The sequence below is a fragment of the Cetorhinus maximus genome, chromosome 28 (assembly GCF_964194155.1).
Source record: "Cetorhinus maximus chromosome 28, sCetMax3.hap1.1, whole genome shotgun sequence".
Lineage (NCBI taxonomy): Eukaryota > Metazoa > Chordata > Chondrichthyes > Lamniformes > Cetorhinidae > Cetorhinus > Cetorhinus maximus.
This window is the reverse complement of record NC_135906.1, coordinates 28,716,114-28,737,665: the sequence shown is the minus strand read 5'-3', so window position 1 is coordinate 28,737,665 and position 21,552 is coordinate 28,716,114. Positions and strand designations below refer to the sequence as shown.

Genomic DNA, 21,552 nt, shown 5'->3' with positions numbered 1-21,552 from the left:
TCACCAGTAATAACTTGCTCTGTATTCTTCTGACCACAATGAGGCATAGTGGCCAGTCAAATGGCACAACTATTGTGTTCCAGCGGAGTATTTTCCAATGCCCATGTCAGCATACAAGAGTCCGGTAATTGAGAATTACATAATGATACGTGATTGAAACCCACTTAGTCCCTCTGTTATAACCTACTCGAGCAGTATTTCCAAATTGTTCAGGAACACAATTTTTAAGTACTTTTTTTAAAGAATAGGTAGTTTCTCCAATCCGTTAATATTACGAATACTTAAAATCAATGCGTTGTTGAGGATTGTCTTTATTTCCATCTTATAACTTAACCCTTCAAGAATATGTTCTGTCTTTTAGCAATGATTTTTTACCAAATTATACCAATGTTTATTATAAAAGATCACTTCATATTGGCTGACGTGTAAGTCATTTGCCATTATGTATCACAGCTGCCTGAAGGGTTAGTCAGCAGTGTTACTGTAAACCCAGAATCCATGGATTAAAATTAAATGAAACAGGTCATAGGTCGGTGCAGGTGTAATTGTGTCCTAATGAAGTATGCAGAATTACCAGAAAATCATCTTCAACCATTAGGCATGACCTTTGGCACTATCTCAATCTAATGGAAAGTCAGATGTATAATTAACGTTCCTTTAGAGCTGATTTGCATCAGTACATAATGTTGTACACCTCATTTGTTGGAAATCTAAACACAGACCTTTGAACACCAGTAATAAGTCAATTTTAATGTTTCTGCTGATGTCTGATAGCCATATTGCAATAATAAGTGAAAACAAGATCCACGCAGAGTACTCTAGTTCACTCCTTCCTCTCCTATTGAAACTCAACACTTCTCAGAAACAAGTCTGTTATGTTTCAATCTGTCTTTTGTCTTTCATCTTTGAAAACAATAAAGGTACCAAATGCCCACCTGCTCCTTTCCTTATCAGGCTGTCAACAAGCAGCAATAAACTGGCACTAAAGTTACTATTGCTGGTTTGATTGAAATGGCCCCTCTAATTGGAAACTAGCACTATGATAATTACCCTTGCCTAACGAGGGGCAGGGCTATGATGGTTACTGCAATGTCTCCACAATTACGGAACCAAGGTGGGTAGATGGAGTTTAAAAAAACAAACCTGCTATGATCTGATTAAGTAACAACAGGCTCCAGGGACTGAATGACCCACTCTTGTTCCAATGTAAATAATCACAAAAGTCTCCGGGAATTACGGAGAGTCATAATTAATGGTGCAAGTCACTAACTATATAAACCCTTTTGCACTCTTCAAGAATCCTGGTGCTGTAGAGACATCGTTACAATGACTCGAGTGTTCTTTCTGTCCCCTTCCCCCAGGGAAATCTGGGCTGTTAATTAGGAAATTGCCTAGTTCTGTTAGTTCTTTAGAGCTTGGCTCTTCAGTTCAGTGGCTATTCATGTTTTAATTTTTAATTTCCTTTTCAGATCCTCAATTTGCACTTTAACTTAATGCAACAAAAAGCCTGAGCCAGCTCTCCTGCAGACCTCCGCACCAAGTCCTGTGTCTTTTTTTCCCCTTTTTTTGTATTGCTTTTGAGTCCAAGTTGAGGTTTTTAAAGTTTCAATCTGGGGTCAGGAGCCAATGAAGGAAGCCCCAAACCAAGCTCCCTGGAAATTGCAGACTCCTCAGAATCACTGAACAGAAATCCAGACACTGTACTCTAGCCCAAGTGAAATATACTAGATATAATTTATTTTATATCATGTATCTCTGCCAGTGCTGAAAAACTGCAACACAAAATTCTGGAAATATGCAGCAGATCAATCGGTATCTGGAGAGAGGGGACAGGTTAATGTTCAGGTTGAGACTCTGCATTGGAGCTGGGAAAAGAGAGGCAGGAAAATCTCCCTTTTTAAGTGAAGCATGTAAGATGCCAAGAAGTCACAAAATCATCTTCAGTGGGCGTTGTAAATTGTAATAGTGAGTGTTTTCTTTTCCTCTCCTCCCCTCCAGAGGCAAGGTTTGAGCAGCAGCACAGTTCTCTCCTTAGCCATTGGAGGATTGTAATTCTGCATTATAATGTGACTGCTTTGTTTGGCCATAATCCTCCCAGGCAAGAATAGATGGCAGAGATGATCATCATTTGGATTTGATAACTAATTACTTATATGTTAACGAGAGTCTCGTGTATGATTTGATTATTTTGTGAGTATTTAGCAAACAGCTAAGACTCTGAATTCTCTGAACACTTTAGACAGTGTCTCAGTCACTTGTGATATATCTTCTGTACAATTCTACTGAATACTTAGCTGTCGAGTTCACTTAAGCAATTGCATCCTCTTTCTTACAGAACCTATTTTCAGTGACAATATTTATTAGGAAATATCTATTTTTATACTGTTGTGTTTTCTAGTTTAATATAGAATAGTTTTCTAAACAAAAAGATCAAAGGTTTAAAAGCTGCAGTTTTTCTGTTCCTAAATTCTCCTATTTCATTCATTTATTAGCTGGGCATCTGTGAGTTTGAAGTTCTGTAGATTCATTAAGTAATTTTAGTGGAATATAATACAAGTATCTGTTAGTATTTCACTTGATTTATTCTTGTCTTAATAGTAAATGTCGTAAGTGTTTATGGATATCTGTCCTATTTTGACTAGGAAAGATATTCTTTCCAGCACTTGAACCTCAGAAATTAGGGTATGGTATCTAGCCACGCGATTGCTCCATACATCAGAAGTGCAACTGTACCTCTCAGTCATATAACCACCTGCTCTTCACCAGCCCACCTCAGCAAAACACCATGTTTAACCACACCTCATTCATGCAACCACCTCCTCCTCCTCAAACTGTGCACCTGCTTTAGCCTATCTTAATTGTGAAACATTCTTCCTTTCTTAATCTTACCAGTAGTCCGCTCCCCCAGCTGAAACCATATTATAGCACTTTGGATATAGGATAATGCAGTATAGAAGAAAGCCATTCAGTCCATAGAGTCTGTGCTGGCACTTCTGAAAAGAGCAATTCGGTTAGCCCCAATCCCCCAATCTTTCTCCACATCCCTGCACCTTGGTCTGCGGCAACATAGTGCAGACTGAGCTACTGATTGAAGAATTGTAAAGCTTTTAACTTTTTAAAATAAGAATACTGCAATATGTTCCCACACTAAGTCCTACTCCTCTAACCTTATTTTTATGGGAATTGGAGAAGCAATAGAGATTCAAATTCCTCATTTGCAGATTCCTCTCAGATTTGCCCCATTTTACCTAGGTGCCAGTATGCCTCAGTGGGTAACACTTGCTCCTTAAAGTCAGGAGGTCATGGGTACAAGCCCCACTCCAGAGATTCAGCACATAGTCCAGGCTAACACTGCAGTGATGTACTTAGGGAGTGCTAAAATGTTGGAGGTGCCATCTTTTAGATGAGGCTTTAAACAGAGGTCCTCTCTATCCTCTTGGGTGAATGTAAAATATCCCATGGCACTATTTTTCAAAATAATAGAGTTCTCCTCATCATCCTAACCAATATTTCCCCCTCGACCAAGATCACTGGAAAAACAGATTACCTGGTCCTTGCTGTTTGTGGGACCTGCTGTGTACAAACTGACTGTAATGTTTCCCTCTATAATGACCATACTTAAAAAGTACTTCATTAACTGTGAAGTACCTTGGCATGTTCTGAGGACATGAAGGTATATGCAATGTGTGTACGCAAATTATTTTCCTTTGCAGCAGCCCCCCTCACTCGAGTTGCATTTTTTTTTTGCAGCCCTCATGTCCACCCCCTCCCCCACCGCATCCCTCCCAAGATTCAGTGGCAGAGACTGGGATTTCGGGACCGGAAATTCCTGCCTGAAGTTAACGGACCTTTAGCTGCTCGGTCAGATTTTCCAGCCTGTCCACACCGATTCCCGCTATGGGCAGGACTGGAAAATCCCAGCCAGAGTCTCTGACCGTCGTCTTCACAAATATGGAAAGCTCTCCCTAAATCTCATCATTTCCCCTTTCTGCCCTCTTTCTAACATCTTGTTCGAATCAGCCCCTCTAACCATGACTCTAGCACTTCCTGCAATGTTCAGTGTGCTACTTAAGTACAGGTTGCTGTTGATTTGTATCTAAGCATTGAATTTTTACTATTTTTACAGGCTCTATGACCTGATTAGAACCGTAAAAATATATTGCACTACTGTTCACGCACACTTTTTATCTGTGCGTTGAAAGGTCCAGTGAAAGCAAAATGCTGTGTATCGACGGGAACTGTAGAGAGGGTTGATGTAAAAAGGAAGAAAGAATTGAGATTATGTAACACTTTTCACCATTTCTGAACACCCCAAAGTGCTTTACAGCCAATGAAATACAGCTGAAGCATAGTCACTGTTGTGGGAAAATAATTTAAAAAAAAAAGGTTTTTGGCATTGTCAAGTCTTCTGCAAATATATCCATGAAGAGCATTGTTGATAGTGAGGTAGAACTTGAGTGCAGAGGATAGTGAGTTGATGGGTGAACAGAAACGAGTGCAGGAGTGTTTTGTGGGGTTCACAATAGAGAAGAATATTGGGAAGTAAATCGTGATTAGTTAAAAGCAATATGAGCAATGTTTTTTAAAAGTAAAAAGTCCAAAAGGAAAGTATTAAAAAGGCAAGACCTTGAGGGAAATAGGGGGTTAAATACTATGGGCCTTAGAAATTGTTTGTGTACTATTGAGTTTGAATGTGTGCTGGATGCCAGAAGAGTGACCAATGGAATCCCCGCTTTCAAAGAGATGTGACAAACGTAATTACAAGTTTTTAAATTTTAAAACTGATGGGAAATAATTGAAGTCTTTACTCAAAGGTACTAAATCTACACATCAGGAGAAAATAATTAGAAGCAGCCAGCTAAGGATTCTGAAAGGAGGATCAGGTTTGACCAACGTGTTGAAATTCTTTGACATGTTGACTGTTCTGGTGGATGTGGTGTGAATGGACATTTGGAAAGCCCCCTGCCAGGAGATTATTGGAGAAGGTTAAGGCCTATGGAATTCGGAAGTGTAGCAAACTGGATTCAAAGTTGATTAGAAGGGAGAAAACAAAGAATTCGGCCCAGATTTTTAACTCTCCTTTGGGGGGTGGCAGTTGGGGTGAGAGCCAGTAACTTGCCCTGTAAGATCACGCTACCCTCCAGCCCTGTCCTGATCTTAATCCCTTCTCAGCGAGCAAGTGGGACACCTGTGGGTAGATTGTGGGGTCCTGTTTAAATATGCAGCTTGGGGCTTGCTGTCTTCCTTGCGTTAAAGACTATGGGCAAGATTTTGAGTTCGGCATGCAGGCACCAGCCAGCATGAAAAGTGCGTGAAATGCTCAGTGGTGCTGAGGCGGGGGCGGGAGAAGGGCAAGCACTGAAGTCAGCGCAGGTGAGGGGGAGCGTTCACAGCTCCCTGAAGACAGAGAGCTGCCTTGGGGAGAGAGCTCACAGCTCCCTGAAGACAGAGAGCTGCCTCGGGGAGAGAGCTCACAGCTCCCTGAAGACAGAGAGCTGCCTCAGGGAGAGCTCACAGCTCCCTGAAGACCGAGAACTGCCTCGGGGAGCTGAAGAATTCAAAAGCCATAAATAAAGATTTTCAGATGCCGAAATAAAATGTCTGTGCATCAGGATCAGTCACCTGAACGTACGGCTGATGGAAATTCTGTCCAAAGCATTTTTATATATTTATTTTTTGATTAATATCAGAAACCTCATCCCGCTCTTGGATGAGGCTTCCTCGAAAAGGCAAAGGCCGCCTGGCCGATTCACCTGCCTGCCAACCATAACGTTGGACGGGCAACGATAAATCACTATTGATTACTACCTTAATGGCCTTAGTAGGCCTCTTAATTGTCGACGGGCACACCCGACGACAGAAATATTGCACCAGTGTGTGATGATGGGATGCTGCCTGGCGTCATCAAGCACTATTTCACACTCAAGCAGGTCAGGCATGCTCCTGCACGCAGAGTGAAAAATTCTGCCCTTTATAAATGTTTGTTGTTACTGTTGTGATTGAAGCACAAACCATGACAATATTTAAGGATAGGTTAGGCAGGCTGTTAGTGAAAGGGAAAGTAGGCGGCAACATTTTTTATATTCATTCATGGGATGTGGGCGTCACTGGCTGGGCCAGCATTTATTGCCCATCCCTAGTTGCCCTTGAGAAGGTGGTGGTGAGCTGCCTTCTTGAACCACTGCAGTTCATGTGGTGTAGGTACACCCACAGTGCTGTCAGGGAGGGAGTTCCAGGATTTTGACCCAGCGACAGTGAAGAAACAGCGATATATTTCCAAGTCAGGATGGTGAGAGGTTTAGTAGGGAACTTGCAGGTGCTGGTTGTTCCCATGTGTCTGCTGCCCTTGTCCATTCTAAATGCTAGTGGTCGTGGGTTTGGAAGGTGCTGTCTAAGGAGCCTTGGTGAGTTCCTGCAGTGTATCTTGTAGATGGCCCACACTGCTACCACTGTGCCGGTGATGGAGGGAGTGAATGTTTGTGGATGGGGTGCCAATCAAGTGAGCTGCTTTGTCCTGGATGGTGTCGAGCTTCTTGAGTGTTGAGAGAGCTGCACTCATCCAGGCAAGTGGGGAGTATTCCATCACACTCCTGACTTGTGCCTTGTAGATGGTGGACAGACTTTGGGGAGTCAGGAGGTGAGTTACTTGCTGCAGAATTCCTAGCCTCTGATCTGCTCTTGTAGCCACAGTATTTATATGGCTAGTGCAGTTCAGTTTTTGGTCAATGGTAACCCTCAGGATGATGTTAGTGGGGGATTCAGTGATGGTAATGCCATTGAACGTCATGGGGCAATGGTTAGTTTCTCTCTTGTTGGAGATGGTCATTGCCTGGCACTCGTGTGATGCGAATGTTTGTTGCCACTTGTCAGCCTGGATGTTGTCCAGGTCTTGCTGCATTTGGACATGGACTGCTTCAGTATCTGAGGAGGCGCAAATGGTGCTGAACATTGTGCAATCATCAGTGAACACCCCCACTTCTGACCTTTATGATGGAAGGAAGGTCATTGATAAAGCAGCTGAAGATGGTTGTGCCTCAGAGACACTACCCTGAGGAACTCCTGCAGTGATGTCCTGGAGCTGAGATGACTGACCTCCAACAACCACAACCATCTTCCTTTGTGCTGGGTATGACTCCAACCAGCGGAGAGTTTTCCCTCTGATTCCCATTGGCTCCAGTTTTTTGCTAGGGCTCCTTGAAGCCACATTCTGTCAAATGCTGACTTGATGGCAAGGGCAGTCACTCTCACCTCACCTCTGGAGTTCAGCTCTTTTGTCCATGTTTGAACCAAGGCTGTAATGAGGTCGGGAGCTGAGTAGCCCTGGTGGAACCCAAACTGAGTGTCAGTGAGCAGGTTATTGCGCTGAGGATAAATAGCAACTCTGATCAGTTAGACCAAGCAACTTGTTCCCATCTTGTAACTTCCATACAATATGTCTACAGCCCTGGATCTCTTCTCGTCTCGAAGGATCTTATTCTTTAGTCTGTACTTTATTGTTCTTTGCCCAAAATATCCAAAAATTTACAGCTAGGCTGATAGGCTTAACAAAGTACTGAGGAAGTCTTTCATTAAGCCAAACTCCCACTGCCAATCGCACGGTTTCCAGTAGATTCGAAGGCAGACCTACTTCCAGATTCCTGGTTTACAGAGACTGAATAAGTCAAATTCTATCTTTTAACATGTGGTATCCTGGGATATTTTTGGATCACATTCTGAAATTGCACCCATTTCTCCAACCAAACCAAAGTCTAGTTCTCTTGCCCAATATGTCATATGGAGTTGGCAGTAATTGCAGATTTGAGAAGCTGGTTTGCATTGACTTGAATTTAGTGTGAATCTTGAGTCCTGTCTTCAAGAATATTGAGAGAGCCACTTGTGACCTTTATGAATGTAATAAGCACATGGCATCAGTGACTGGGGGAAGATTACTTTCAGGTTAGATGTAGCAAAATGGCAAGTGGTTTTGATGGCTTGAGTGCGTAGTCTAAGCTGGCTTTTAGTGTCATCGTTGTGTTACATTGTTGGAGATATTAAACAGAGGTCTTATATCTCTGTCCCAGTGATTCAGGTGGATATAAAACATTGCCCTGGAGTAATCAGAGGAGCATCAGGTTTCCCTTTCCAAGGTGACCAGTTTGTTATTTGTGGGATCCTGTTGTGAGCGAATCATTTGTGGTGTTTACCTGCACAAAGCTGACTGCGCTAAAAAGAAACTGCTGATTGTGAAGTTTATTGGGATAGTCTGAAGGATATGGGAGGTTTGTAAATGCAAGTTTTGCTTTATTATAAAGAACAATTTTATTGTTACACAGGCTTCACACAGGAAACCATTGATCTATGGAAATGGAGGAAAATTACTACTTTAAGGAAAGAACTTGCATTTTAACAACCTCAAATGTTGACAGAAGCCCCTGAATTCCTTGCAGTCAGTAAAGCACTTGTGAAGTGTAGTCACCGTTGTAATGCAGGAAACGGGGTGTCCAGTTTGCACACAGCAAGATCCCACAAACAGTCATGTGATAATTACCAGACAACGTATTGTGTGTGTTAGTTGAGGGATGAATGTTAGCCCAGACACCAAGGAGAACTCCCCTGCTTTCCTTTGAAATAGTGCCTTGAGATCTTTTATGTGCACCTGAGAGGGCAGATGGGGCCTCGGTTTAACTTTTAATCTGGAAGACTGTAGTGTCAGCTTAGATTTTTCTACTCGAGTCTGTGGGTTGGGATTCAAACTCGGCCTTTTGATTCCAAAATGCGAGGTTTAGGAGAATGCATGGCCAGAGCTGGAGTGTTAAAGTTGCATTTGATAAGGTGCGCAGAAAAGGTTATTAGGCAAGATAAGGGCTCACGGGGTTGGGTGTAATATGTTAGCATGACTAGAGGGCTGGTTAACAGATAGGAAGGAGAGTGGGCATAAATGGGACTTTTTCACATTGGCAGGCAGTGAATAGTGGCAAGGATCAGTGCTGTGGCCTCAGCTGTTTGCAATCTATATTAATGACTTAGACGAAGAGACAGAGGGTGGAATTCTCCCACGACCCCCTGCAGGCGGGGGGGGAGAGAATGTGGTGGAGGGTCCAAAAGTCGGTCTCTTGCCGGTGTCAAATGAAGGTGGGATCTCTCACTCCCACCTCCCAAGGCGGGTCACAATTCTCCACGTGAAACCGATTTGCATCCTGCTAATGGGATGCAGATGAAGGCCTGACCGGTTTGGCCACCACCACCCACACTTGCCTGGAGTTGCCTCTGGAGTCCCGGATGGAGGCCTCCAGTGACCATGGACCCTGGAACATGCAACAGTGGGTGGGTGAGCATCTATCAGGTGGATCTTCCAGATTCAGTGCCTTCAAGGAGGTCCATCTTCTTTCTTCAGTGGTAAGCCAGTGATGTCCAGATGCCTTTTAAAAATGGCACCCAGATATGATGGTAGGGTGAGCCATCGATGTCCACCCCGCTGTGTGAGAAACGTCAGGGATACCCCCGACTGCATAATTAATGATGCCAGGGCCGCAGGACACTGCGGGATTTCCCATCGGCCTCCACAGCGGGAAACACCCCCCCGTCCCACTCCTGCCATAGGTCTTAGTCCTGGATGGGAGAATTCTGGCCAGACAGTCATGTATCTAAGTTTTCTAGTGATACCGAGCTAGGTGGAAAGATGAGCTCAGGGGAGGACACAGAGGCTGCAGAGAGATATAGACAGGTGAGAGGGCAAAAAGATGGCAGATGAGGTATAGTATAGGGAAGTGTGAAGTTATTCTCTTTGATCGTAAGAATAAAAAAGCAGAATACTTACTTAAAAGATGAGAAACTTGTAAGTGTTGTTGTTCAGAGAGACTTGGGTGTGCTTGGAAGAGGAATGCAGAAACTTAGATGCAGGTGCAGCAAGCAATTACAAAACCAAATGGCGTGTTGGCTTTTATTACAGGGGGATTGGAGTACAAGAATTAAGAAGTCATGCTACAGTTGAAAAGGGTTTTGGTGAGACTGTATCTGGAGTGCTGCAGTTTTGGTCTCCACATTTAAGAAAGGATATACTTGCTTTGGAGGCTGTATAGTGAACTTTCACTAAATTGGTCCCTGGGATAAAGGGTTTGTCCTATGATGAGTAAATTGGGCTTATATTCTCTGGAGTTTAGAAGAATGAGAGGCGATATTGAAACTTACAAAATTCTGAGGGGGCTTGATAGGGTGGACACAGATTGTTTCCACTGGTCAGGGAATCTTAAACATTGTGGGGGGGCCACAGTCTCAGGATAAGGAGACAATCATTTAGGACTGAGATGAGGAGAAATTACTTCACTCAAAAGGTTGTGATTCTTCAGAATTATCTACTCTAGAGGGTTGTAGATGCTCCATCATTAAATACATTTAATGTTGGGATGGACAGATTTTTGGGGTCTCGGGGGAATTAAGGGATATGGGGAGCTGGGGGGGAAAATGGAGTTGAAGCCCAAGATCAGCCATGATTGTATTGAATGGCAGAGTACACTCAATGGGCCGTGTGGTTTCCTGCTCATATTTCTTGTGTTGTGTGTGTGTCACTTTGAACTTTGCTAATCTAGTTCACAGTATTAGGTCAAGTGCTTTTACTTTTTAAAATGGAACAGAAATGGGAGTCTGAATTACAAAGTTGTAAGCCGCGTTGCTTCTATATACCTTGCGTTCCATCCTCACAGCTTTACTGTTGGAACAGGCTTCTAGTATTCAATTTTAATCAAAACCATACCAACTACATTAGTCAGTCTGTGTCCCTAATGCACTCTGGAGGCCCACAGTTAATTTATGATCAAAGCAAAGGAAAATGTCATATGGCCCAATTGAGCCTCTGAGCTTTGGCTCCACCACTAAGCTTGAGGTTCACCCAGTCCTCCTCTCACCCTAAATGTTTATGCCCAGTTATGAGTACCAAGGCAAGGAGAATGAGCAGAGAAAAGGTTGACCTCCTGACCAGTTTACAATGGTGACTACACTTCACAAAGTAATTGGCGGGCTGTAACACTTTGGGTTGTCCTGAATTTGTGAAAGGTGCTATATAGACCGTTTCCAATCATGGGGCTACAGTTTTTCTCTCTCTGGAATAAAACGCACAACTCCACCAACCAGTCCTATTTTTTGAACCAGTGATCTGGCTGGAGACAGACTGACTGACTGAGTCACAGTGTTATCTAATACCTCTTGTTAGCTAAGCCAGAAACTGGTTCTAATTAGGAGATTGTCTTTTTGTTCCCATTTTTATTCCATTTACCACGTGTCCAGGGCCAAGCTTGTTTCGCCTGCTCAGGATTGTAATTTTAACCTATTCCAAGCTAGTTGCCATGATATGTAATCTGAGTTTCAAGTTTGTTTTAATTGATCCCTATTATGAGCTAAGACAGAAAGGTCCACATGGCAATAAAGCATTGCTATTAATAACCAGCTTCTGGTAATCTTGGCCCCACACAAAACTCCTCTAAATTGCCAGCATCATATGCAGACCTCAAGATGGTTGATGTAGAAGATGGTGTCAAATGGCATGTTGGGGCAGGGCACTCTTCAACAGTTGAAGCAGAGGATGTATTTGATGTACATTTTTAAAATTGTATGCTGTATCTGTCCTGGGCGTGTATGTGATGTTACGATCTCCATATAAACCAATAACAGGTTAAAGAAAAATTCAAACTTAATATTTCACATTTGAAAATAAATTTTACTGTATCAATGACTAAAGACAAAACAATATTAATTAAATATTAACTTTTCATAGTCAACTTATATTTCAAACTACCAAACAGAGGCTGCCCCTTCTTGCTTTTAATAACCGAAAACCCCGATTCTGTTACATTACTCAGTCTCTTAAGTAGACAACCATTACTACTTTCCACCTTGAAAGTTTTCCCTGGGAATTCCCCCTCTAGCTCCAGCTAGACAAACCCTCTTGGTCCTAACTCCTCTCGAGCTCTGCCTCAAATTGGGCCCAAGCTCCCACCCGCATCCCACGTGGTGACCGATAAGAGTCAGCGTTTTCTCTGCTTAAGGTACAGGCCTGGCTAACATCGATTTTCCTTTTGCTCTCAAACTTCCCGTCGGCTGCAGACTACACAAGGCCAAAAACTGCAACTGGCCCATCTGTCTGTCATATCTCGAGGTTTATTATGAATTCAAAATCTGGTTTCAAAATGGTTTCCTCTGCCCCCACCCCCCTCTCCATGGCAAAGGGGAAACACACTGAGACTTCGACTTGGATTCAGATAGAAAACAGTCAGCTATCTCTGAACACCACTGCTTTTCATCTTGGAAACAAAGGGACAGGTTCCAGCACAACCTGTTTACAACCTGATACCAGTAACACCTTTGAGTTTTAGGAGACTAGGGGTCTCTGAATTGTGGACTTAGAAGCAGCTGTCATTGTCCCGAGCTATAAACATCCAGCACCTTAATTTCAATAAAATAATCTGACTCTCCCTGTGATCTTTCATAATTAAACCACCAGGTTTACTGTGAGACAGACTCCAGTGTATATCACAAGACCCGAAATTTAAAGTTGCAGTCCCAAACTATAACACTCTTACAAACCAAAGGACATAATCCTAAAACATCATAATCCTATAACTTCACCATTGTAACACTGATGCATGATGTGTTTGGCCTCTATTTATTTGATCATTGTCCTACCTGACCATGTATCCAACTTGTGCTATACCTGACTCAGGTGTGTGTATGACCTGTGCTGTACCTGACTCAGGTGTGTGTATGACCTGTGCTATACCTGACTCGTGTGTGTATGACCTGTGCTGTACCTGACTCAGGTGCGTGTATGACCTGTGCTATACCTGACTCGTGTGTGTATGACCTGTGCTATACCTGACTCGTGTGTGTATGACCTGTGCTATACCTGACTCAGGTGTGTGTATGACCTGTGCTGTACCTGACTCAGGTGCGTGTATGACCTGTGCTATACCTGACTTGTGTGTGTATGACCTGTGCTATACCTGACTCAGGTGTGTGTATGACCTGTGCTATACCTGACTCAGGTGTGTGTATGACCTGTGCTATAGCTGACTCAGGTGTGTGTATGACCTGTGCTATACCTGACTCAGGTGTGTGTATGACCTGTGCTATAGCTGACTCAGGTGTGTGTATGACCTGTGCTATACCTGACTCAGGTGTGCGTATGACCTGTGCTATACCTGACCCAGGCCTCTCCCTAGCCTACTCTGTGCCTGGCCTCGGCATGTCTGATGCAGACATTGGGTGCCTGAAACAGGAAAATGCTCCTCTCTGTAGCACTAACCTCCCTTAACTTGTACGGAATCCATCAAATTAAAAGAAAAATGTGTGTATTTAGCCAGGAGCTCAAGTTCGAGTAAGAAAACAAATACTGCCACTATGTGAATTGACAGTAATCTGGTAGCTAATCCTTAGAGCTGGATTGTATTACAACAGCTTGATCACTGATTTTTAAATGCTGATTGAAACTAGAGATTTTTTTATGTAGAAACACTGGAATTGTTGGACCAATCTTTGTACACTTATATTTTAATAAAACATTTTTTGTGTAGTGCCCAATCCATGGCTGATTATTTGAAAAGTGACCCAGTTCTGGAAGGCAGGAGTCTCCATTGGGGGTGCAATATCTGAATTTTTAAATCCAGCTGTACTCGAGGTCTGGGAGAAAGGCTGTGACACATCATTGAGATCTCTTGTCATCTTGACCTTTTTCTCACTCTCATTTTTATTCTCTGTCTTCCACCTGAAAACGATAACATTCAAAATACAGAAATGCTTTTAGATAAGTCTCTTTTTTAAACCCCAACCCCCATTTTCTTCCCAGAAGGGGCTGACTCTTAATTGGGTTCTTCCAATTCCTGGCACCTCACTTAACTAGCCACTTAAGTATGTATGTGGATAATAGACATGTGTGTTGGGTTATTCCACATGGTAGGCTTCATACTCGTGGCTAATTCTGCTCTTACCCAGTATAGATTTTCTGAAGATATTGCTTATCAGAACTGGCAATCCAGGCTGGTATTTCTGCTTCCCAAACCAAGGTGCCAATTGTGGTGCCACCAATTTTCCTCGAACTGAGATCAACAGAGTCAGCACAGTCAGAGAGCATGTCTCTTTAAATGCGCATGCTGCACACTTACCCTTAAGTTTCACATTTTTCCCCTCGGGTGTAGCCAGTGGTGCAGGTCAAATATTCTTTATCCGAAACTGTTGGGGCCGACTGCATTTTGGATTTCAGATCATTTCAGTTTTCAGATACCGCATATAAAATTACATTAGCTAGCCTGGGTTTAGGCTATTGTATCGTGTAAATAAAATTGTTAGAAAATCAAGATGTCCCACTGAATAATAAATACAGCGTCCCTGTAATAAGTTTTGTCTTGACATGTTCAGCACAAAAATCACAAGGTAAGCCCTGCAAACAGCTAGACTTCCCATGCTAAAGATCGATGGGGTTCAAAAAAAAGTGCGGCTTTTGGATGTTTTCGGACTTGGGGATAAAGAACACTCGGCCTGTAGCACCTTTGTGTCAAGGTGATGAGCAATAGCCACACCGCTCACTAACATGCTTTGTTGACCCCAGTATCACCATGTCAGTGGTGGAGATGACCCAATTCTAATGGGGACTGAGAAGGTTGATCGTAGTCCCCTACCCGCAAAGAATTTTGTATATTTGATTGGTGAAGGCATCAAGAGTCCAGATTGATGTGATTCTTGCTAAGCCTGGTGCTATTCCTGCCTGATATTTCCATGTGCACTGGCCAGCAAAGGTCACAGGACAGTGATTAAGAGTGGAAATCCTGTTTGGTTTATAATCCAGTCCTACCACTATCCTACCTGAGATTAGCCAACCCTGCATTGACTGAGATTAAAATTGTGTATCTTTTGATCTCGTTGAACTGCAGAGCAAGCATTCTAAGGGGAATACTATAGTTGGTCACTCCTCTAACTTGGATCATTGTCTTGCCACATCTTCAAAAAGCAAAGTATCTTTTTCTTCCCTAAGAGAATTTTAAAACTTCAGCTCATCGCAACCTCTCAATTTACCTCCCCGTTCCTTTCGATCTGAAAGAAAGAACTCGCATTTATGTAGCACCAATCGCAATCCCACAATGATCCCACATACTTTGCAGCCAAGTTTTCAAGTGTAGTCATGATTGTAGGAAATGTAAAGACAGTTTGTGCACAGGAAGGTCCCACAAACAGCAATGATTGGCCAGCTCACTGGGATGGCTCCTCTACTGTTCGAGTGCCATGAAATCTTTTGCGTCCGCACGATCAGGTGGACGGGGTCATGGTTTGACATCTCATCTGAAAGATAACACCTCCAATAGTGCAGCACTCCCTCAGTACTGCACTGAAATGTTAGCCTGGATTTTGTCCTCAAATCTCTGGAGTGGGTCTCGAACCCATGACTTAGAGGTGGAGCACTACCAACTGAGTCACAGCTAACAGCTGGTACTGCCCTTCACTATTGGCTTGTGTTTTCCTGACAGGAAGTGTGTCACCCCTCCCCCACTGCCCCCCCGCCCCCCTCAAGCCCAGTGGTCATGGAATTGCACAGCACAGGAGGAGGCCAGTCAGCGCATTTGAGTGTGCATCTGCTCTTTCAACGAGCAACCTAGTTAGTTCCATTTCCCCCAACTTGAGACTTACGCTGATGGCAGCCTGGGACTGGCTGAGCTGCTGATGTTGCTGAACTCGAAATTAAGCTCCCTATATAAACTGTAATCTTCTTCTTAACTTGCAATTGGTGCAGGGCTCTACATTGGATAATATTCCAGCTGATGAATAATGAGGAAAGTTCCTGCAGTTAGTTCTGATTTTCTCCGTCCGACTCTTCACCCCCCACCTCCCAAAGGTTCTTAAAGTTCCCAACTCTCCTCCTCAATCCCCTCGTATTTTGCACACTTTCATTTTTCTCTCTAACATTCTGGGGCATTTTGACTCTGCTTTTGACATTGCAGCCAAGAAATACGTGAATATGTAATTACTTACCAATTCTTATTTTAAACATAATTGGTGTTTCTTTTTGTTATTTGCAGCAAATTGGCCTTTCCCCTGCACAGTTTTAACATATTGAAGTTTGACAGAGAACGAATAGAAAGGAAGGTGAGTGAAGTCTGAGAATAATGTGATTTTCTTACATTTAGAGGGACTTAAATGGTGCTGTGATCTCCAGAATGATTAGTTGCTTCGTCTCTGGGTGTGTCTCCCTCAAATATTTTTTTTTTAAAAAACCCAAGCTGATCTAAAAACAGAACGTTGGCCAGGATCGCTTTTAAAAAATAGGGTGAGGTAATGTTTTTCTGAAACTCATCACCCAGTTTGAAAGCTAGAAGATAGCTCAAACTCTTAAATAGAACTGATTTAGGAAGTTACGATAGACCCTAAAAGGGCTAAAAGACCCTACGCGAGAGAGTATAAGCACTGCTGGGCTGTTGGCCAACAGCTAAAGCACTGGAGGTGCAGATCCTGCTTGTTAAAGCTGAGTGTAGAGACAACGAGCAAGGAATTAGTTGATAAAAACAAAAAGCTAAAAGCTACTGCGGATGCTGGAAATCCAAAACAAAAACAGAATTACCTGGAAAAACTCAGCAGGTCTGGCAGCATCGGTGGAGAAGAAAACAGTTGACGTTTCGAGTCCTCATGACCCTTCGGCAGAACTGAAGTATAGTTAGGAGAGAGGTGAAATATAAGCTGTTATATTTCACCTCTCTCCTAACTATACTTCAGTTCTGCCGAAGGGTCATGAGGTCTCGAAACGTCAACTGTTTTCTTCTCCACCGATGCTGCCAGACCTGCTGAGTTTTTCCAGGAATTAGTTGAGCTCAGCTGTGATGCCCCCAATGGTCAAATAGTCTGCCAATAGCTCCCAGTGCCTGGCTTTACACGAGATGAATGGTCACTTCCATAAGGTACCTGAGTACAGCCTGGCCTGTGGAGCGAGACTCCAGCATGTGACACAGCACCTTCAGAAAAGGACGGGAGTAAAAGTTTTGGTGGGGCATAGGAGAGATCCTTTCTTGTCTTGAGTTTTGTGAATGGGCTTCACAAGCTGTTTATTGTGTTGCTGCTCAATTTGGATAAATTCTTTCAGCAAGTTCTTAACAGCGTGAAGAGCAATGCTAAATTTAATAGGCTTTCATTCAAAGGCAATGATTTGTTGCCTGTAAGTGGTGCCCGAGACCGAGGCAGACTGGCTGTGTTTAGTCCTCTTCCCAGTTCATTCTTGGTGAACACTGAGCAATAAGTCCCTCATATTTCTCAGCTTGACTCACCCACCTTAATAAAGTGTTTAAAAAATGACAGGAAATTAACAGTCACTAGGCAATGTTGAATTGAAAAATGCTTGTTGTGATCTTTATGCATGTAAACAAATACTTGGATATACTGTAGGCCACGTGTGTACTGTACACACATGCTAACTGAATTCATCACTGTCTTGACTGAATTAACAGATTGAAAGCTCGCAGTAAAGGTTTTGATGCACAGTGTAAACACTATGCTGTCAATGGGTTGTGTGGACTATGTGGAATGTGTGTTTTGATGGAGCCAGGTCCTGTGAGAATGGATTAAACATTGTCCCAATCATGTTTACAGATTCACACATATAAACAGGAGCACAAAGTTCCTCCAAAAGAGCTCCTAGATCAGCACCGGGAGGTCACACAACGGATCCAGTGGCAAAAATCACAGCTGGACCGCAGGGACCCTGGAGTTCTGAAAGGTGAGGGACTGGATTCCACTGTAGGTGGGAAAACTTTGTATGGAAAAGATATTGTTTTGTTCAATTAAAGCTCAGTTTTTATTAACATGACTTCAGGAGATGAAGTGAGGGTGAATCTCCTCAGTGAGGGGATGTGGGGAAGAAGGGGAGAGTGGATCCCAACAAGGGGAAGCCATACCAAACAGATCCAGGTTAAATATCTGATTGCACCCGCATTTCACCAAGTCTCAAATCTTTTCTGTATCATCTGCAAGTAAAGGGCATACTTTCTATTGGAAATATTTCAATAAGTTGTGCTCAACAGGTTATTGGGAAAGGCTTCCTGCATCCCAAAGAACTTCATTTTAATGGAGACAAAATTTTGGGCTACCTACCCTCACTATACAAATATAACTCCATTCAATCAATAAAGGAGGGATAAAGAAAACAGGGACTCTAGGCCAGTTAGTGTGACATCAGTCATAGGGAAAATGCTATGACCTGTTATTCAGAATGTGGTACTTACAAAAATATCCTTATTAGCACAGTCCATACAGTTTCATGAAAGGGAAATCGTGTTTGACAAATCTGTTGATGGTTTTTTTGAGGATGTAACTTGTAGGATGGATAAGGGGAACCAGTTGATGTAGTGTATTTGGATTTTCAAAAGGCATTTGATAAGGTGCCGCACATGAGGTTATTACACAAAATTGGGGCTCATGGGATTGGTGGTAATATGTTAACATGGATTGAGGATTGATTAATGGACAGAAAGCAGTACAGTACATTTTTGGGTTGGCGGACTGTAATTGATGGGCTTCCTTAGGATGAGCCCTGGGACCTCGGCTGCTTACAATTTATATCAGTGACATTGAGGGAATTGAGAATAACGTATCCAAATTTGAAGATACAAAGTTAGGTGGTAGGTAAGTTGAGGGAGATGGAAAGAAGCTGAAAAAGGATCTAGACAGGTTAAATGAGTGGATTGAAACGTGGCCAATGGAATGTAATGAGGAAAAGTGCGGCGTTGGTGGGTGTGGCGTTGGTGGGTGCGGCGTTGGTGGGTGCGGCGTTGGTGGGTGCGGCGTTGGTGGGTGCGGCGTTGGTGGGTGCGGCGTTGGTGGGTGCGGCGTTGGTGGGTGCGGCGTTGGTGGGTGCGGCAGGAAAGAATAGAAAAGCAGAATTGTTTTTTTAAAAGATGAGACTGGGAAATGTTCAGAAGGATCTTGGGGTCTTTGTACATGAATTTTAAAAAATTAACATGCAGGTACAGAAAGCAATAATGAAAGCAAATAGTCTGTTAACTTTATTAGAAAAGGATGGGGATTGGAGTATAAGCGTAAAGAAGTTTTACTGCAGTTGTATACAGCCTCGTCGAGAGTGCACTTTGGAAATTGTGTACAGTTTTGGTCTCTTTACCTAAGAAAGGATATGCTTGCTTTAGAAAGAGTGTAACAGGTGTTCACTAGACTGGTTCCTGAGATGAGGGGACTTGACAGGGTCGATGCTGGGAGGATGTTTCTCCTTTTGGGAGCCTAGAACTCAGGGGATAACATCTCTGAATAAGCAGTTGACCATTTAGGAATGAGTGGAGAGAAACCCTGCCCCTCAGAGTTGTGAACCTTTGGAACTCTCCATTGCAGAGAGTTGTGGAGCTCAGTCACTGAGTATCTTGAACGTTGAGATCGAGATTTTTGGACATTAAGAGATATGGGGACAGTGCAGGACTGAGTTGGAAGATCAACCACAATCTTATTGAATGTCAGAACATGCTGAAGGACTTACAAAGCCTACCTCTGCTCCTGCCACTGCTTGTCTTACACTCTTAAAGGGAGCATCCAATGCCAGAAGGTATAAACCCTCACCAGCCATAGCTCAGTGGATGGCGCTTTTGCCTCTGAGACTGAATAACTTGTGGGTTCAGGCTTTTCTCCAGAGACTTCAACACATAATCTAGACTTGAACTCTGAGGGAGTGCTGCACTGTCAGATGTCCATTTTTTCAGATGGGACATTAAACCAAGGCTCCATCTACCCTCTCCAGATCCCACAGAACTATTCAAAGAAGAGCAGGGGAGATTCCCATTCCCCCCACTAGTGGCCTTAATAACATCACTGAAACCGATTATCTGACCATTTATCACATTGCTGTGTATGGAGGCTTGATGTGTTGCAAGTTAGTTAATGTTTCCTACATTACAGCAGTGAATACATTTCAAAAGTACTCTGGTCAATTGTAAAGTGCTTTGGGACATCTTGAGACTGTGAAACATGCTGTAGAGAATTTTTTCCCCTCTTCTTTTTTCTCTCTCGTCATTTTGTCCTTTTCTTTCATCTTTTGGGACTGGGCCCTGCTGTATAACTAACTGCTGGAGGATTGCCCAGGGTCAGCTGGATTACTGTCTGTGATGGGTGGGCAGAATCTCAAATTGGGACTCATTTGAGCAGCAAAGCTTGCCAGAAGTTTCTATCCCTTGTTTTCAGGCAAAGCTATGTTTTAAAATGTTTATAGAAATGAAAAACAACTGGAGGAAAATGTTGCCCTTGTGGGCCTCACGACCAATTTTATCTGATAAATGCTGTGACGTGCCTTGGGATGGTAAAAGGGGCTATACAGATGCGAATTGTTATAGGTATACTGTCGGCTTTGGAACAGTGTCATCTCCAAGTATAACTGCCATCCTGATTTTTCACTGTTCCACAGGATGCAACTGTGGTGCAGCTCAGGAGGTGTTTAGGTTGCACAGTGTTTTGCTGAAGTCAACTTCACCGATTTGTTGTTCAATATCCACAGTGTAATTTGGAAAATAAGTCCTGAAACAGGACAGAGTGTTTAATCCAGTGTTAGAGGAGTATCATTAGGGATGGTTTGGGATTGTGCTTGTACATAGAGCGTGTTTGAAATGATACGTCAAAAACACAAATTGACAAATCTGCAATCGTTTAAGTCTGTGTTTGAGGCCCCAATTCTGCTCCATGTTTATCACTTAATTACGTTTAACCATTGTATTTTTTAAATTGCAGAATACGTAACACAATTGGAGAGATATGTACACTACTACACCGACGCAGCTAAGCGACTGGGTACCGAAGGGAATCGAGTAAGTGATGGGAATCTTTGCCATTGTGCCTGGGAAATGTTCGGCTGAGGGATGGGCAGAGAATCAAGTGCCCAGCTTCCTATTGAACAAATTGTTTCCTTTTCCTGGGTTGCACTTGGGGTTCTGTTCCAGAGGAGAACTTATCGGGTAAATGCGTCAGGGTTATCAAGGGAAGCTGCTGCAGAGGTGACTTGTAACTCCAGGGTCCCATTAACTACAGGGCTTTTGGAGTCGGCCAAAACTCTGCATCTGTCCCCCTAACTCTCACCAGATTTGGTACAACCATCACTCCCTTTGCTTTGCTTTGTGTGTGTGTGTCTGTCTCTCTCTCTCTCTCCACACCTCCGCCACCCTCCCCTCTTCGCCCCTCCCCACTCTGGCAGGCAACCCAGGTTACTCTTCTGAATGGTTTTGTTCTCTTTTCTGGGCAGGATTCAGCTAAAGAAGCATTGTACAAGAGGAAGCTGGTGGATGACGAGGTAAGACCACACACTTTGTGCTGCTTTCTTTGGAACAGGACAGGCGCAACAGATCAGCAGTCATACATCTACATGGATAGTCTACTTTTGTCTCACTGCACAATTTGTTGCAAGTGTAAGACAGTCTTAAAAAGAGCCTGGTACCTGTGGCTCAGTGGATAGCAACTCATGCCTCTGGGTCAGAAGGTTGAGTTCAAGTCCCACTTCAGCGCCTTGAACTCCGAATCTAGGCTGACATTTTACTGCAATACTGAAGGAATGTTCCACTGTCAGAG

The 21,552-nt window shown here is 43.2% G+C and overlaps 1 protein-coding gene across 2 annotated transcripts in view; it reads left to right on the top strand.

The window, feature by feature from the left end:
* Positions 1-21,552, top strand: part of LOC144668982 (coiled-coil and C2 domain-containing protein 1A-like) — an 87,326-nt gene that overhangs the window by 56,140 nt on the left and 9,634 nt on the right. For both annotated transcript variants that reach the window (XM_078531516.1, XM_078531517.1), the window contains exons 25-28: positions 16,035-16,101; positions 17,593-17,719; positions 20,722-20,798; positions 21,230-21,277. In XM_078531516.1, coding sequence (XP_078387642.1) covers positions 16,035-16,101; positions 17,593-17,719; positions 20,722-20,798; positions 21,230-21,277 — 319 coding nt within the window. The remainder of the gene's footprint in view (positions 1-16,034; positions 16,102-17,592; positions 17,720-20,721; positions 20,799-21,229; positions 21,278-21,552) is intronic.